General features: G+C 38.4%; 1 protein-coding gene across 10 annotated transcripts in view; it reads right to left on the reverse strand.

The window, feature by feature from the left end:
* The window catches only part of cep170aa (centrosomal protein 170Aa), a 53,631-nt gene that overhangs the window by 25,487 nt on the left and 8,929 nt on the right, over positions 1–19,215 (reverse strand). For 8 of the 10 annotated variants that reach the window (XM_047351443.1, XM_047351437.1, XM_047351439.1 and 5 more), the window contains exons 2-8: positions 12,635–12,697; positions 11,557–11,718; positions 8,238–8,327; positions 5,919–5,997; positions 3,165–3,223; positions 2,847–3,078; positions 1,677–1,817 (exon numbers count right to left, since the gene is read on the reverse strand). In XM_047351443.1, the coding sequence (XP_047207399.1) occupies positions 1,677–1,817; positions 2,847–3,078; positions 3,165–3,223; positions 5,919–5,997; positions 8,238–8,327; positions 11,557–11,661 (706 nt within the window). In that variant the 5' untranslated portion in view covers positions 11,662–11,718; positions 12,635–12,697. The remainder of the gene's footprint in view (positions 1–1,676; positions 1,818–2,846; positions 3,079–3,164; positions 3,224–5,918; positions 5,998–8,237; positions 8,328–11,556; positions 11,719–12,634; positions 12,698–19,215) is intronic. The other 2 variants (XM_047351435.1, XM_047351434.1) reach the window with 2 other exon arrangements.

Here is a 19,215-nt window from a genome sequence, read left to right on the forward strand (position 1 = left end):
CAACTTTACCGTGATCAAAAGTCCGCAGTTATGCCCTTTAAAGTCCGTGTCCTTATTACTGCCATGACTGAGACCAAAACGTCCTCATAAAATTGGAACTTCTTCAGGCAAACTCTGGAGCTTTATCAGTTCAAACAGCAGCGTCTCTCCTCGCTGCTTCTCCTGCCACACCTCACCTGAGTGGAGCGGAGCCGCAGCTCCTAAAACGAGCCAGTGGAAAAGGGGCGTTATTGTCGCAGTTTGTGCCCGTACTGTCTTATTCAGCAAATAAAGCCAAGCCACTCTCTCGATTGCATCTGTCACTGTACACAAGAGACCACCAAAGAAAAAAATCCAAGGGTAGCTCCTCCCAACACGCGTCTGTCCACACTTTGATCAGACGCGTCTCTAGAGCGTTTTCCACGTGTGTCTACAGCATCTGACTTCAAAGTGCACAAGCGACCCACTTGAGGCGTTGGACGCCTTTTTGACGCTCAACTCGCGTTCGGTCTGAATGCACCATTATTACATGTGTCTCATGAAACAACACAATGCTAAGGTTGATAGTGTAGTAAATGGCACTGGTTTATTTATTTTGTAAATGTTTGACACCTTTATCGTTTGTAAAAGATCAAAAACAAGAAGTTGGCCCTTTTGAACTTTGTATGTATTCAAGCGTTACCTTGCTCAGCAACTGACTCATTAAGGTAACATTTATGGGCCCCATAAAACCAGCGTTTTTCTTTCTTTTTTGTTGTTTTTTTTAACCTAAATTAGTTTTTTACCACTTTTCTGAAGCATTGAACTAAGAAAGTAAAACGGAATTCAGACGTAAAATTCAATAAGACCTGTAATTTGGACTAAAAACTGAGTTGAGACGTGGCAATTGAAAGATAAAGAATGTAAAGGTACAACAAAAACTAAGTGTCAGAAGAAAGTGGTTTAGAAATTCAGCTCTTTTATGTTTCAGAAAACAGAGCCTAGAAATCCAAAAAAAAAATGTTTTTCTTTATTCCATTTTTATGTTTTTTTGGCGGCACTAGTGGCCTTTATTTGCGTTGAGGACTGAAGCTTCTCAATATGGTCTGCGTGTTTTACCACTGTGCCACTGCCACTAAAATCCCCTTTTCACACTTTTTAATATTGCCTACGAGCCCTAAGGGACATTCTTCCCTATTTAGAGGTATTGATCAAAGCATCTTCTGTATTCTGATTGGCATCAGGGTCCCTGACAAAACCCAACTTCCAATACCTGTTGCTGCTCCCCAGCAATCTTGTTAAAAATCATGGTATGTTTCCATGTGCACAAGTTGCAATACCTTATTATACGCTGTTATTTTGTCACACCATCATATCAGATTTTTCCCTTACAAAGTAAGTGTTTTTTCATCAGGAAACAAGAGACTTGTTGGCTGCTGCAGCTCCCAGGCTGTCTGTTATAATGACAATATAACAACCATGTTGGAGCAACATTTCTCCCTGTTGAGAAATGAAAAGAAGAAACTGCAGCATCTGTAATGTCACTGGTTAGTGAGTTAAGTCACTTGTAATACTGAAGGTTTTGTTTTACTGCAGATACGTGCATGTCATTGATCCTAAATGACCTGGATGTTGATACCTTGGCATCAGTATTTAAAATAAAAACAAAACAAAGATCCTGCTTTCTTAAATCACACAAAAATGTTAAAAACTCCTACCAGAAATGGAGCCCTCGTGTTTTTTGGATGAGGAGGACTTGGTTTCCTGTTTGAAGGAATTCTCGTCATCTGCATCTCCATCCCCCCACCATGAGGGCTGGCCATACAGTGGAGTCCCTCGAGGCAGAGCTGTGATGTCCCCTTGGATGAAGACACACACATTTTAACAAAACTGTGCAGACGGTTTGCAATTCATTGAAGATTTATAGAAGACTTTTCATTCTTTCTAAACCATGGTGCCACAAAAATTAACCCAACGAATGTTTGTTTTTCTTCACAATTTACATCTAATTTTTTATTATCAAACACTCTTCTCTCTTTCTCTGTCAGACACAAGTAGTCCAAGTATGAGAGGGATATTGCACTAGTAACGATTCTTTCAGGATGAAGGCTGAGAGGGGACAAACATTCTGTGCAGACTTCTTTAAAGCAGAGTTAAGAATGCGGAGGAAATAACATGATATCATAGGTTGCTTCAGTTCTTCTAACTTTCTTTCTTTAGCCTTCAGTTCTTTTAAGTCCTCCGTTATCTTGAACTGGTATGAGCTAAATCACAGTTGTAAACATAATTACAGATTCTGTTTGCCAAATTAAATGCAGTGAGGAGAACCATTTTGTGTAAAAGCTACAGAATGTGTATCATGAGGAATAATATATGCATGTAGCTTCCAGTAACCGTAAAATGACACATCTGCCTGGCAGACAGAGTAACACACAGATGGGTGTAATTCTGCATGTTTAGGCCCGAATGTGCTGATTGACCTGAATCCCTGCTACTACCCTTGGTGTTATGGGCTGCACCCACAGACCTAAACTTTTTTTATAGCCCCTTATTCCATTTTCCCTCAAGAGGCCCTGCCTTTTCATGGGTCAATATGAAACTGTACTTAAACTATCCTGCCTGCTTAAATTAAAATAAATACAGTGTTGGGGTTAAACAGAATAACTGCATGTTACCGTGGGGATCAAGCCCACCCCATGCTGGTCTAAGATAAAAATCCCATTTCATTTTACAACATTCAGTCTTTAAAAAGAAAACCTCTGGTACTAAAAACAACCTATGTATCACATTTAAAGAAAATTGGGCTCCATGTGTTGGTGTGCCAAAATGAAGCCAATGCTTCTGAGTTACAGTGGAATCCCATTGTCCCTCTACCTCCTGTAGCTCACCTCCTATCCTCTCGTCTGCTTTGTGAGAGTCCACAGGTTTAGCTGACTGATCTCTGGAGGAAGTGACCCCATCGGTTACTCTGCGCTCCACAGACTTCAGAGTGGCGGTGCTGGGTGACTTTGGCGTTTTTGTTGGGGTCTTAGAAGGAGAATTGCTCATGGTTGCTTTGGCAGTGGTTTCCCCGTTGGAAGGCTTCTTGCTGAGCTGGAGGCCACTGGTGAACTTTTCATGCTGAACGGAGATTTCATGTTAATAAATGAGATGCATAAACGTAACACACAACAAAATATGAAAGGGGACAGGTTTGGTGTTCTCACCTTTAAAGCCTCTTCAGGCACAGTGAGCTCTCCTCTCACCACCGTGAAAAGGTTGGTATGTAACACAAAAAGGTTAAGGAAATACTGACCACATTAACAGAGCTATGAAATACTTATTACATATGTAAACAGATTCAATTAATTATGAGTCTGAGTCATAAAATCGTTTGAAATTTGCAGGTGCATTTTAATAACCGTATTTTCCGCACTATAAGGCGCACTTAAAAACCTTAAATTTTTTCAAAAAATGACAGTGCGCCTTGTAATCCGGAGCGCCTTATATATGGATCAATTGGTTAATTGGTTGATCCATACTGGTTGTACACGGCGCTCTGTCAAAATGTTTCAGTACGACTGGTAAACTACAAAGCCGCACCGCTTGCAGCATTACGGCTACCGTAGTCAGGGGTGTCGCCGAACTAATAGCGGTAAACACCTGTACTGTGCTTACTCCTAGTCCAACACCACTTGTGTGTGTATAACGTTTGAATGTACTGTTACAGGAATTGCCTGAACTATATGTGATTAGAAGCTCAGTGTGTGGGGTGTATGTTTCGTGTGTGTATGGAAGATGTTGACATTACTCCTCCGGACAGAGGTGGCGCTGTGTGCTGCCGTAGCTGAGAATCAAGAGTGAAGGAGTGACGTCGGTATTATTGTGTGTGTGGGGTGGGTAGAGACGGCGACCGGAGCAGCGGTGTATGAGTCTGTAAGCCCTGTGTTTTTACGTGCTGCAAAGTCATTAAAAAGAACCCCGAATCTCGTCAACAACTCAGTGTTTTGATGCTGTTTCTTCATGTTCAACTCAGCAACGTATGAGTGAGGGAGTTAACCCCGAGGAAACTAGTAACTTCGGCCCTGGAGAAAGCGTCTCCCCTGTGTCATCAGACTACGGTCAGGGGACAGAAACAGGAAAGGTTAACAGTACTAACGTTTGATTTAGTGCATCAAACTGTTTCTTTTACGTGTTTACTGAATCAGGGAAAAGTTCCCTTTCACGTTTTAACTAACGTTTGATTTCAACTTCATAGACTCCAATGCATTCCTAACGTGCGGTTGGTTCTATTCAATAGAATTCTATGTAGAGGAGACCTTACCATGAGAGTGAATGGAGTTATCAGAACGCTGGTTTGTAGTGTATTAATAAAGTTTGACTGACTGACTTATCTGACATTCTCTTTAGCACAGCTCCATCTAGTGGATGCATAACGCAACCCCAGTCAAACGTTTGACTGCAGTAGCTTCTATTCTATGCGCCTTATAATCCGGTGCGCCCTATATATGAAAAAAGTTCTAAAATAGGCCATTCATTGAAGGTGCGCCTTACAATCCGGTGCGCCTTATAGTGCGGAAAATACGGAAATTACAAAATCTGTCAAAACTTCATTTATTTCAGTAATTGAGTTCAAAGAGTGAAATTAACACATTGTACAGATTTAATAAACACAGTGTCTCATTTTTCTAAGTTTAGATGATTAAGGATTACAGCAATTAAAAACCAAAAATTCACTGTCTCAGAAAATCTGAATATGCCTACGACCAATAAAAAGAAAAAAGGGTTTTAAATATAAAAAATGCTTCTATGGCCTACACAATCATGGAGAAAATTCTTAACTTGACAATTCCAGAAGACGGTCCATGCTAACCTCCACAGGCAGGGTAATCTGCTAAATGTTATTGCTGAGGAAGCTGGCTGTTCACAGAGGGCTGTATGAAACCATGTCAATAGAAGGTTTAGTGGCTGGAAAAAGTTTGGTAGATAAAGGTGCACAAGCAACATGGATAACTGCAGCCCTGAGATGATTGTGAAGCAAAGCTACCACACACAGATGTATCCAGGACATGGGCTACAAGTGGCACATTCCTTGTTTCAAAACATTCCAGAACCACTGACAATGTCAGGAGCATCTTATCTGGGCTAAGGAGAAAAAGTACCAGACTGTTGCTCAGTCGGAGCAAAGGTGGACTACAAAGTCCTCCGTTCAGATAAAGGTAAACTTTCCATTTCATCAAATCAAGGTCCCAAAGTTTGGAGGAAGGCTGGAGAGGCATAGAATCCAAGTCCAGGGTGAAGTTGCCACAGTCAAGTCATTATTTGGGGAGCCATGTCATCCGTTGATGTTGGGCCACTATGTTTTATCAAGTCCAAAGTCAGCACAGTCTTCTACCAGGAGACGTCATGCCTTTCTCTGCAGACACGTTTCATTGAGATGCAGTTTTTATTTTCCTGCAGGACTGAGCACCTGTCCAAACTGCACTTGTCTGGCCTGCAAACTCACCTGACCCAAACCCTAAACCCCTATGGCGCACTGTCAAAGAATATGATGAGAAACACCAGAGGAAACAATGCAGACAAGCTGAAGGCAACCTGTGCTCCCTAGACACCTTAACAGAACCACAGATTGCTCGCCTCCATGCCACGCCGCTCTGATGCATAGGGAGCCCCCTGTACACTGTAAGGTACAGTACATGGACATATTTTGTTCCAATTTACTGAGAAACTGAATTATGATCAACAAAATTTAAAGAAATAAATGCTAGAAATACATCACTTTGTTTAATGAATCTACATAATATAGGAGCTTCCCTTTTTGAATTGAATTACATAAAATAAATGTCAGTTTTTGATGATTTTCTAACTTACTTAGAATCAAGTGTATAGTTTTTAACAGTGTAATAATTGCAGGAATGAACTTGGCTCCCCAATAAATAATCAGAACAATGTGAGGCTCCACAAAGTAGGTGAAAGGATATCATATCCAAACCTCAGCTTGTCCTCCAACTTCAGTGTGATGTACATCTGCTCCTGAATGCGGACATCATTTACAAAGGTCTGGAGAGGATACGTAAGAGCAACAAAAATAACATTTGTGTATATAAACAGAAAAAGATAAACTATGTGGTACTTTACTAGTGATCTGGTCAGTTCACTTCTTTTGCCAATAAAATATTGAAAGAAAAGAAGAACAATGGTGAATATAAATCTCTCAGAGTTTTCAAGTTTGTAAATTTTCTATAAAAAAAACATGTCCTCTCTTTATTTTTCACAACATAATGGAAAATGTTATTTTGTCTTGTATGACTGAATCATTTTTAACCATTATACCAGTGCACTGAATCACTTTTGATTTAAAGAGCAAACGACAATGTATTTGAATCTATCAATGATTCTGGAGTTAGTTTTCAACAAAGCAAACTGTCGACAGGACTAAAGGGCCATGCACAATCTGACATGTTTCTCTTTTTATTTGAAGGTTTAGCTCCAATTTCTCCTTCTCCAGCACGCGTTCAACCTCTTTGTGCTATGCAGGCAGTTCAAATATCACCGACCAGCAAATAAAACTGTAATAAAACATTCCTTTCTTCTCTCTAGTGAAATAAAATCACAGCTTAAGACTTTTGGAGTTGAATAGTTTCAGAAAGAGAGAAACTGGTGATGGAGTCCAAACATTTTGCTGGCTAACCAGTGTGTGGCAAACCTCAGCACACCCACTGACTCAGCAGGGAAAACTTCCTCTGAATCTAGCTGGAGGATGGTTAACGACACAGGAGGAAGTGACTCCGGCTTCCTGTCTGAGAGCTGGAGAGGATGTGAGGGACACTGGTGGGCTCTGACTGAGTACGGATCACAACACATGAATGTGTTTGATACGTCAGCTGTAACCAACTTTTACTGAACTTTACTGTTACAGAGAAAGAAGTGTTTAAGAAGTACCCAACATACTTATTGGCACGCCTGATAAAGTTGTGTAAATAAGTCTTGATATAAAAAATAAAAACACTTAAAATTTTTATTTTGGAGTGGCATAATCTCACACTGAAAAAAAACCTGAAAATCAAACAATTTAACTGGTTGAGGGGAGAAAAAAGAGTCACATCAAAACTAGACACTCCATCAATACCTATTAATTGAGGTTTACCCAAAGCTTTCTTATTTATAAAGTAATCAGAGTATCTAGTGACTAATTAGTGACCCAGGAGTTCCTGATTCTCTGACTTAAAAATATGATGTGTGGTGAATAATGCTACTAAATTCAGCCTACATTTAAGGCCTTTACACATTCACATGTCTTTTATAACCTTCAGTTTGAAGCTCTTCATTTTAGCCTGAATCTCTTTAAGGGTTGACAACTTTAAAAGGCAAAGTCTGCTTTGATTGGCCAGATGACATGGGGTCTTCTCACCACTAGGTTCACTATTTTGCAAATGTATTTATGATTACGTTCTTATTCAAATAAAAGAAACTTATTATTTCTACTGAACTCGTTTTTAGTTCACTCCTGCTTCCCTTGATGAAACTAAGTTCTTTATTATCTGCATATGTTATCAATACTTATCAATATGTTATCAATACAAGGCTTTAAATATTGAACCTACAAACTGGATAAAAACAAGGAAGAACAGAAGGAAGGAAATAAGGAAGGACATAAGGACGGAGGGGTACACACATGGACAGAAAAAAGGATACAAGGGAATAAAGAATAAGGAACAAAAGGACACAAGAAAGGAAAGGCAGACATAACTGATAAAAGAAGGAATGACACAAGAAATGTACGAACAAAGGATACAAGGGAGGGAAGCAGTAAGGACAGATGAACAGACACAAGGAAAGAAGTCAGGTAAGACACAAGGTAGGATGGAGGGACAGAAAGAAGAGAGGCAGAAAAAGGACAGAGGGTAAAAAAAGAGGTGGATGGAGAGAGGTCAAGCCACAAGAAGAAGGGAAATGAAGGAGGTCAATAGGAAGTAAAAACACAAGGAAGAGAAAAATATTATAAAAATGTAGGACATGAAGTGAGGAAGACACAAGAAACTATATGAGGAAGGGAGGAAGTAAGAAGGGAAGGACACAAAGACGGAAAGGAGGACAACTAAAACAAATTGTTTAGAAAACTATGATCTTATTTTTTCTTTTTCCATATTTATTTAGACCTGGAAAATTCCATTAAAAACCTCTTCAGAGTAGCTAGGAACCGCAAATATCCATTCTGCTTCTCTGTGTTCTTTAACCTCAACCTGTGATCGCTTTTTGTTACTTTTATATTCTTTGTACTTTATTATGTTGTCTCTTACCCCGTTCAGGCTTCCCAGGTCCTTCACCTTATGCTCATCAGTCCCCAATTCATAGTTGATGACTGCGTGCTGCTTGTCGACGCTCCGAGACTTTAAACAACCACAGCAAACAGACGTGGAACATTATTAACCCGGTGGACACCGTCAGGAACCTTAATACAACCACAGTTATCCAGTCATGAAAAAAATATCTGTCAAGACATTCAACATACTCTTAATCTTAGCTGTTGTACCATGAAGTAAAAATGAAACGGCTATGACAGACTGAATGGAGCAAAATGTGCTCTGTTCATGTATTGTTCAGTTATTAGGATCTAATCTCAAGAATGTTGCTCTAAATTTAAATCCTAACATAACACCTTCACACATTTGCACATTTTTACACTCAGATAACAGAGATTCACAAAAAGTCCAAGGAAAACAGCAGGAAAATAAAACTGGAGGTGACAGTTTTCAAAACAAACACTGCAGCCTTCTGTTTCTGTGGTATGAGCCTCAGGTAGAAATGTCTTGTGGACTTTGGCAGACATCTGTCTCAGTCTCATCAGTGTCAAATAAGTAAAAAAACAAAAAAAACATAAAGAGGAATCCAATGACCCTGGATGATGAATAAATTTTGGAATATTTTGATGATATTCAAGTCTGCTTTAGGTTTTGTCAGCAAATATTTTGTCAGCAAATATTTTGAGGTGAGTCAAAGCCAAATCTGGGAACTGATTCTCATGTTTAGTTCCCATGTGACTCTTTCCTTTAACTACATTCCTCCCTCAGTCAAGCTAAAGCAAATTATTAAGATAAGGCTGGAGAGGAAAGGAAGCAACTATAGAGCGCAAACATTGACCCAGATAACTTCAGATCAACCGTAACAGAAACCAGCTGAGCAGCCTGTTATATCTCACGTTGTTGACAATGAAGAAATGTAGAGAACAGATGTAGGAGGTTGAAAAGTAAAAAGACTTGACTTGAACATGACCAGAAACCAACCAAATACAGAAAATGCTCTAAAGCATACTCAAAGATAAAAACACACACACACTTGCACTCAGAAATAAACAAACTTGTAACAAGTTAAACTATGAAACAAAGAACCAAAGACACTCAGATGAAAAAAACCTAATAGGTTAGGTACCAAGAAGAAGAAAGATGTGGACATAATTTAGCACAAAGACAAGCAAACTGATCAGCAATAACATACATGATCTGACTTCCAAGCAGCTGGCACGTCAAGAACGGGAACCATTCAGCCTACCTCATGTGGATTTTCCTCATGCTGGATGGGTACTAACTGGGCCTGGTCTTACAATCGCCTTCACTTATGGGACCCAGTTGTGCTCATTCAATTAAGATTGATCGGCAAAACTAGTCGGTCTCGTCTGGGTCTCTAATGGATATTAAGCTAATCAGTTCAACATCAGTAAAACCTCTGAAACCCACATGGGTCCAAATTTGTACCCAGAGTGAAAATTAAGATGGGGCCATTATGTACCCTGTGGACAATCCCATCTGAGGCTCTTAATTCAACCAATTTCTTACCCAAATGGGCTTCATACACAAATACCAGTTGGGGAAAGAGCGTCCAATGGGGTTATCAAGAAGAACAAAAGAAGCCTCCGTTTTCATTGGCCCTGCATGTGTTGTTGAATGGTGGTTTTATTGTGTCTTGAATTTGTTTGAATTTTCTAAGTAGGAGAAATAGGTGGTAGCAAACGCCGCACATTTAGCATCATCCCACTGTGACCTCTGCACTCCACATGACAGGACACAAACTACATGATACAGCCATCCAGCCTTATCCATACTCAAAATCTGACACCTTCCAAACTGCAACAAGTTCTGGTAATGGTGTCCAACGTGTCTCCAAGGAATTCTGTGTCTTATGACTTTAAGTCACTTTTGACAGGCTGCTAGATGGTCCAGCAACTGCCTGACAACACCACGGCTTGACTGGGTGTGCTACTTTTTATGTTATCTGCTGCTTGTTCTTGATGAGCCAGCTCCATGTGAATGGAATCATTTACATACCCATCACCAGTCCTTCTGGGTGCTTTACTTGTTATTTTGTGTATCAGGTGTATTTCATTTTTAAGTGTATTTCTCTCTACCCAGAAGAAACACACTGCATGATTTAGACAGCTCATAAAAACCAAGTCTGTGTATTTATTAAGTCCTTCCCTATTAATTATATGAATAAATCTAATAAATGACCTTAAAACACTGTTATATGTTTTTACAAATGCATGTAGAGAATCCATTGGGTAATCAATGTTAATTCATTTTTAAAATCTGATGCGTTTGTCAGTCTAAGAGTGTGTTTGTGTTTTATTTGGTGCGTGACACGGGGACCTTTTTAGGTTCTGCCATGTGATAAAGCCTTGGCTTACTGAAACGGTCACATGGGTATCAACTGCAAGCTGCTTTAAAAACACACAAAAGGCCAAGAAAATGTTTTATGTTATAAAATCCAAAACAAATTCCTCTCATCCCACGGATTAACTGGGGCTGGCGCAGAAACAGTGATTTTATTTAAAAATCTAAAATATATAAATTCAATAAACAGAAATAAGAGCCTTTTATTATCCTGAATGTTTCGTCGATGATCAGACGTTTCATACAGACACTGGGACCAGTGAAAGCTGTCAAATAGTAACATCCCTGCAGTTGTAAACACTCTCTATGCACAACGAATGGCTCAGTCAGATAAGATCTAACCCAAGAGGTATCTGCCCCACTTTCTATTATTAGGGCAGTGACCAGAGGTACACGAGTGTACACGTGGTCTCTGGATGTATGAATAGCTGCAAAGACATATAAAACACACACACACACACCTGTGTTTTACTATGAGGACTTTTCAGTTACTTCCATTCATTTTCCTTGATTTCTAGGGCCAAACCCTGACCCTCACCCTAACCATAACTCAATTCATACCCTAGTCCTAAACCTAACCCCTGTTTGAAGAACAAAATTTGGAAAAGTGAGGACCAGGAAAATGTCCTCAATTTGTCAAAACATCCTCACTTTGCGATAAAAATACAAAAAATGGTTCTCACTCAGCAGCAAGCACAAGAACACACACACACACACACACACACACACACACACACACACACACACACAGACAGATCAAAGTGCAGATACAGAAACAGACTATTTGCTAGAGCTTTATAAGCACAATGGAGCTGTTTTTAAATTAACTTTGTAAGTCACAAATTAATTCAAGTAGAAGCCTTCTCCGTGAGAAAAGGGGACAGCTAATAAATCATAAACAAAAACAAAAACTGTTGTGCTTTCCTGCCAGCTGCCAGTGAAGTGTCCTCACCTGCAGCATGAGCTCACAGTCATCCCTGCCTACGAAGATCATTTCCCGGGGGAGTCGATGACGAGTTCCCCCGCTGTTCACCAGGAACCAGGAGGTCACGCTCATCTCTGCACCCTGCTGCTGCTTCTTGTACACACCTCCTGGGACAAAGGCAAACAGAATCTGTGGGCCAATAAACATAAAGTTGTCATATACTCCACTGCTACTAAATCTCAACCACAGCAATTAGATTAAAATTTACAATCGCAAAACTTCTGAAATTAAACAGGCTGCAAATATTTGCTTTTGGATTTATTTGGTTTTTGTACAGGACTTAAGAGAGCAAAGATTCAGTGAAATAAAGATGAGCAATATAATATCATTTATGAGATATAAAGGGAAAAAAATTATCCTGCCATAATTCAAGTTAAGCTCAAGCTGATAACATTTGCCATTATCAACAGTATGGTTGGCAAAGTTACTTTTTATGTTTCTTCCTCAATTAAAAAATTCCATTGTCATTTCCATTAAGATAATGAATAAATACTTTGTTTTATATCTTTAAATATTTACTGGAAATAGTCCAGGGTCGGTATTCTTCATATGATCACCTTAATGAAAATCCCCACAGTTTCACAGTATTTACACAAAAAGTTGTATAGCATGCTCTGATTGCTTTTATTTAAAACAAAAAGCAAAAATGATTATTACAGCTGCTAAAAATGATAGCCTTCTTTTAGCCAGTTGACCAGCAGTGTGCAGAAACAGGTGAGGGAAGGGTAGCATTGCGTATATAGCCAAAAACCATCAGGCCAACATTTAGTCTGGCATCCCATATGAAAGGACTTTGAAAAGTCTGTATGAGATCCTAGTAAATTTAATTGTTAGAGCAATATTTTCCTCTTTAAGGCTGTATACTTTATGTATTGATAATAGTCTATCTTGAAAAGAATTATGTTGAAATTTTAAGACTATATTTCTTTTAGAACAAAAACATGTCGAGATTCAATGTATGCTGAACTAAAATGTGAAAAGAAGTTGTAAATATTGGAAATATATTTTCTTATCCGTATGAATTTGTATGAGTTTTAGTAAAAACCTCAGGTCCAGGTGATAGACCACAGCTGATAGACCACTGGCAGTACAACGAAGCTAGGCCATCCTGAAAAAGATGAAAAAAAGAAAACGTTTGAAAAATATATTCTCACAGGGATGAACATGCATGACACTTTTTATCTTATATAGAAAAGCAGCACAATCCAAAGTAAATAGTAAAAACTTGGATAGTTGCATCATAATACTTTCTCTTGCTTCACTTTCTCAGCTGGTTGCTGGAAGTAGGTTAAGTGGGAGAAACAGTTCTGTCTGTGCCTTCACACGAGCATTAGGCCAGCCAGTAAGGTAGATCCTTCCCTTTTCGCTAAACGCTCTGATGACTGCCAGATGTTCAAGGAGGAAGTGATGTAGGAATGTTAGCAGGCCTATATCCATCTGCACGTTTATTTTCCCTCCTCTTCAGACGAGCTGGAAACGAGGTCACAGCCAGCCCCTGTGACTTTCTAACTGCCCAGGCCTGAAACAACTAAAGGAAACAGATCTAACTTGAGCAAATGTTTTCAAACTAAGCCAAATTGTGCCTAGTGCTGTCTGTCTGACTAATTGGGTATAAAATATGGCAGCACTGGCACTTTGTCATAGCTAAACCTTCCATGCAGTCATGAGACAGCAAAAAAAGCGTCAGAGCAGAATGAAGAGGGCATTATACAACTTTCTGCATTTGATTAAACCTCTATGTTGAACTTTGTAAGCAGTTTAGACAAAAAAATCATATTAAAATAGAAATTTTAAAGCTTTTCATGGTCCTTTCTAGTGACAGTAAAATAACAGGAGCTTTTTCGTGAGTATAAAGTGCCAAGAAAAAGCCCATCAGAAGGAGAATTAAAGATTATTGAGCTAAGCTCTTGCTCTCTTGACCTCTTAAGTACTTAGTATACCAACTCAATAATCCCCGAGTGAAATTTTAATCAGCTACACACCTCACTTCCTTGCATGGCAAGGCTAAAAAAACCACAACTGTATCAACAGCTCTATCTAATGTAAAATGGATCAGCTTTTTAGTCCCGGTACCGCTCAGATTATCCAGCAAATTTATTCACCATGTGAAAATCAGATGAACACATTTCAGGAATTTTATGGAAAATTTGATACCACTTAACAATAACGAAAAAGAACATTTGACATTTAGAGATGCACTGATGAAGCTTTGCCTGGCCAATACAGATTTCCAGTTTTCCTTGATACCATTTAAATCAGTTAGATGTTTTTCTAAGGACTATATCCCATAAAGAGAGAAACGCTCAACAAGATCTTGGATGGGGTAGTCATTTCAAATCCAACAGAAAATGAAGGAATTACAAGATAATTCTGATTCATGCATTCAAACATATGTCAATTACCCTTATCTGATTTTTGTTCAACTTAAAAAATCAGAAACAAAATACATGTTGTTGGTTGATTCACATACAGACCATAAACACTGCGAGATCTTAGTTGTTAAACATTTATTGTAAAGGAAAAAAATTATTCTGATTTTGTTAGTATTTGGCCTGCCGATCACCGATCAGAAAATTGGCAGATGCTGATCTCTGGATGAAAGTACAATAATCGTAGAAACCGATTACTGGTATAAAAGTATCCTGAGGTTCAAAAAACCCAATTTCAAAACTGCTAAAATCTAATCAAGCCCAATAAATCAGTGTTCACAAACAAATAGCAAAACTGCAGTCTCTGTAACAATGTGAGATAGATCACAGAAATAGAAGTGGCTGTGCTGGATCCACTCTTCAGGCTGGCATTACACCACAGCTATGTGTGGTTTCCCTCCCAACTGTAAGCAAACCATCAGAGAGCTTGCCGACTAAATCACTGCAGCACACTCGCATGGAGAAGGCAAAGTTATCAAGACTGCGGTAGAGGAACTTCAATATGATACAAACCAGCCATTCAAACAACCTCTGACTGTCACACATGAACGATGTGGCATACATGGAGAAATGCAGAAGTTGGTCTGCAGAAGGAAACACAGCTGTGGGGAAATCTGCTTTAAAAATGCCTCCTACTATTCTCAAAGTGCAGCTCATTTTAAAACAGCTAAAGCCTGTAAACGTTAATGGAAAATTAAAAGTTCAAATGATATATTCTTCCTTTTTAATTTAATATTGGAAAATTACTAACGTTTTACTGGGCATTGGTAAATGGCTGATAAATGCTGCTTTGCTTTCATTCTACAATTAATTGTTTAAATTATAATGCAAGAACTAAATGTTGGCCTCAAATCAGTATTTTAAGATACAGTACTCGCCACAATTATTGGAGACTCTGATAAAGATGTTTAAAACCTTAAAATGAATTTATCTTTGTTGCTGTAGTATAATCTTACACTGTAAGATGTGTATAAAGCTCCAACAATTGAATCTTAGTATTCGCCCTATAACATTTCACAAGGTTTTCTCATACAGATGGAGGGATCTGTCCCCATTCCTCCTAGTGAATTATCTTATTGAGCACCTTTATGTTGATATGGCCCCATGTTTTAGTTCTTTATTGTGCTAAATAGAGCCAATGGCGACCCATTTCTTTAGTTTCATGGTTGGGGGCCACCACATTTTGTTTAAAATGTCCAGGGATTTCAGAGTTCATGATGGCATACAGTCAAGGTTCAACAAGGTCTCAGTTAAAGTCACGGTAGTTTTTGTAGTAGTACGTGACCCTAGGATCCCACACCAAGATTAACATACATCTGCTTTCTTAGATGGTATGTTCTTTTGTATTTCCCATTTTGAACAAAAGCCAGTAGAAATAGGACTCTGCGTCATGGTTAACATCTTATAAATTATTATGTCTAACCAATGCAAAAAAATGAAGTATGAATGTAAAAAATGTTCCAGTTGCATCATTAGAGGTGTTACTAACTGTGTCAAAGATGATTCTGTAAAAAAATATTATTTCTTAATATGGGACTACACGGATATATTCAATTTAAAATTCAAAATATTTCTGTGCGAGATTACGCTACTGAAATAAAAGATTATTTGCACATTTTTATCGGGGAAACCGATAGATGCGAAGAGCTCTACAGCTGCAAAAAGAGTAAAAAAACGTGCATTTAAGGGTCATACTTTTCACTTTGGCTGCTGTTTCAGCAACATTCATGCTGAGGCTAATAAAGAAAAACAATGACCTCACATTATTGGCAGGAATTTCCCAGCCTCCAGAGCTGCACTAATACTATCTCCCCACACAATCAAACTCTCACTGATGAGGAATGAAAGAGCGGGATTATTCCAAGATGACTGAATTCTTTGTGCTAAGGAGATAGCAGCGGAGAGACAGGAAGAATGTAAAACACTTCGAGTTGAGGACACTCATCTTTTTACCCACTGCCTGTGGCCAGAAACTGTTCCTAACTACAGCTAAACATTTATTTAAAAAATGCATCAACTAGAGTAAGGTTGCTCTATTATCACTAAGTGAAAATATAACAAAGCATAAGTCCTAAAATGGTTTGACCACTTGTTACATAGCAAGAGGGAGAGAGGGGATACAAAAGCAGGGGTTATTATAAAGTAGAGAAGAATAATCATTTATCAACCCTATTTAATCACTTTTACAGCCCGTTTAGCGTTAAGTTATATAAAAACCTCTGTTTTTTTTTTTTTTGTCCTTTTCAAATCCTTTCCCTCTATTCTGAAGCAGCCAATCACAACTGCTAACTGAAAAACAGGAAGTGATGTCCATATTTATGGTCATCAACTATAATGTGCTTTGCTGCAACACAGGCTTCTGCTTTCCACGGAGCATCTGGCGGCCGTTGTTATCCCAGCATGATGCAACAGCTGGGTAACGGTCACAAGCGCTCATCTGCTGTTTCCTATTAACTTTCCAGTTGCCACAGCGCTGCTACAACCCTAAAACCTGATTCATGCCACATCACAGACCACGGTGAAGCGTCACACACAGATGCTGAGCAAAACACAGAGAGAAAAAGACAGTGGAAGGGAGTTAACCAGGGAGACGGAGAGGGACGAGCACAGAGAGACGACTCATTCTGTTGTCACACTCATTTCCACAAGGTCTTATGATGAGAGCCATACTCAGCCCCTGTAGGAGTGGGGCTGGCTGTCTACATGGAAAAATGTCATTGTTACTACACTAAAGCTACTTTACAAATTCAGAATTTAAAATAGGTATTTGCAGGGATAATCTGTCTCATTTAACAACTCGTTAAGCAAAAAAAGATAAAAGCCATTGGAACAAAACTCAAGAGCTTACCAATTTTTTTTTTCATAACCGACACTATCAGGTGTTATAAGGTCACAATACACCTTCAACGTTGCAATTTTATTTGAGTGAAAAACATTGAACAGTGAAACAATACAAACTTATTTTCACGACACATAAGATTATGCTCTCAAATATAAACGAAACGTTTAGAGCATTGCTGTCCTAATTACTAAAAAAATCAGTTCCTTTAGTCTTTCATGTTTCACATTTTTAGACCTTCGCTTTCTGTATATATAAAATAGATACAGGTTTTGATCTGTGATTCCCTAAACCTAGGGTTATCTAACCCTATGACCTAGAGAACAAGTCTAAAACCCTCATATAAGAGGCTCTGAAGGCCACAACAGCAGTAAAATGGCCAATTTCTATTTTTTAATTGCTGTGACTAAAAAACTAAAGACATACTCTGATAAAAGAAGACATTCATTCTTCAGAAATTGTGATTTTCCTTTAGATCAGTGGTGTACAAACCTTTTACAGCGTGGGGCAAAAATGGCCATGTTGTAATTACTTAGGGGCCATCATTTTATTGTGAATTATTTTCTTTTTACATTCTCAGCAATAAATGAAACATGCAATGTCTAATGAACCACAGTAGAAAAGAACCAATCTTTGCAGGTTTGAAAAAGTGTCTCAGACATTTGCCTTAATAAAAGAAAGGTGTACAGTTTACTAACGTTTTGGGTCAAATTGTTTCTTGGTATAGAAACAGTTTTTACTCTATTCCCTGTCAGCTTTCCAGTAAAAAGTTGCTGGATATTTGTGGCCCTACTTACTATATTAAAATGAAAGCAAACAACATGACTTATATAAGAAAATAAACCTTACATTTTTCATTTAAAAAAATATACATTTGTTATTAAAATATCTCATCCTAAAGTAATTATAAAAGTGCAATCTGCATTAGTTTTATTTGCCATCGGGCCAGACTTGTGCCATTCTTGAACTCCAGTCGGGGCCCACACAAAATTATTTCAAGGCCCGCAAATGGCCCTCAGACTGCACTTTGGACATCCCTGCTTTAGATAATGGAATAAGGAAATATGTCTGGAAACTCAGAAATATTTCAATATCCTAAATGTTATTTTTTTATACTTATCCAGACTATCCAGACAAACAATGCAGTCTTTTTGCTGGCCGATACAGATTTCCGCTGTGAGATCAGACCAATTGCAATTTTCTCCCTAAGAGCTATAAAACATACAAACTAACTTGTGCTCATTTTGTTTGTAAACTGTAGGGTCTTTGATAGACACAAAACAAAGCGATAACTAGATTAGTCCCATCTATGCATCAAAAAATGTCTCTAACTTTATCTGATTATTACAAAACTCAAAAGCAAAAAAGTGCTAAAACTAACATGCTGTTTGTTGACAAGTTTCTGAAATAAAAAATAGTGGTCGTTCCTAGTTATGCAATTAATGAACTGGAAAACATTTATTTATTTATGGTGTTCTACCTACCCCTCATGGGGAAACTGGCAGAGTTTGGCCAGATGATTGGTCCCTCACCACTAAAAAGCGTAAAGACAAACAGCTCCCCAGCAGTCGGCCTGTTTCCCCCAGTATTACTGATATTACATCAGACAGCATTTTTAGAATAAAGTTGATAAATAATAGGCAAGGGACTCTGAATCAATCCTGTGACCTTACAGGGGGTGCAAGAAAATCTACAAACCCTGAAGATTTACAAAGAACAACAGATTTACAGTAAGACAGTGAACACTGAGCAGAAAGACAGACAGGCAAAGGCTTCACCCATCCCCTGCGGCTCTACAGATTTACAGACATGAAAGTGTACAACACCCATTGTACCTCTTTGAATGAGACAAAGAAATACTGGCCTGAGCTTTTCTATGGTCTGCACCAGGTACCTATCAGGCTACATTTTTTGCTTTAGTTGCTGGTATTGATTCACCCATTAAGGTTTTCATAATCCTGGTTTTAAAAAAAACTATTTCACATAGTTAACAGGAAATATATACTTATACTTTTTGTGACTATGAAATGATACCTGAAGTCTACAAAAGTACCGCCTCAGAATAATCAGATATCAATGTGTGGATTTCAGTGTCCCACACATTGCAGTATGTGTTAGGAATGAGGGTTTTTAATTTATTGAACCCCGAGTATGTAAATTACAAGGTTTTTGTTTGAAAGTGATAACAAAGAGGGCAATACACGTTCTTTGTCTAATTTTAAGAATGCAGAAAGGAGAATGCAATGATTACATTAATGTCCGACAGTCAGATTTAATTTGACATTTAGCGCAAATTAGTCTACTTTACAGTCTTATTAGTAAAGCACAGCAGAGGAGAGAGAGATGATACACCAACCA

Source organism: Girardinichthys multiradiatus, chromosome 22 (genome assembly GCF_021462225.1).
Source record: "Girardinichthys multiradiatus isolate DD_20200921_A chromosome 22, DD_fGirMul_XY1, whole genome shotgun sequence".
In the NCBI taxonomy this organism is placed as follows: Eukaryota; Metazoa; Chordata; class Actinopteri; order Cyprinodontiformes; family Goodeidae; genus Girardinichthys; species Girardinichthys multiradiatus.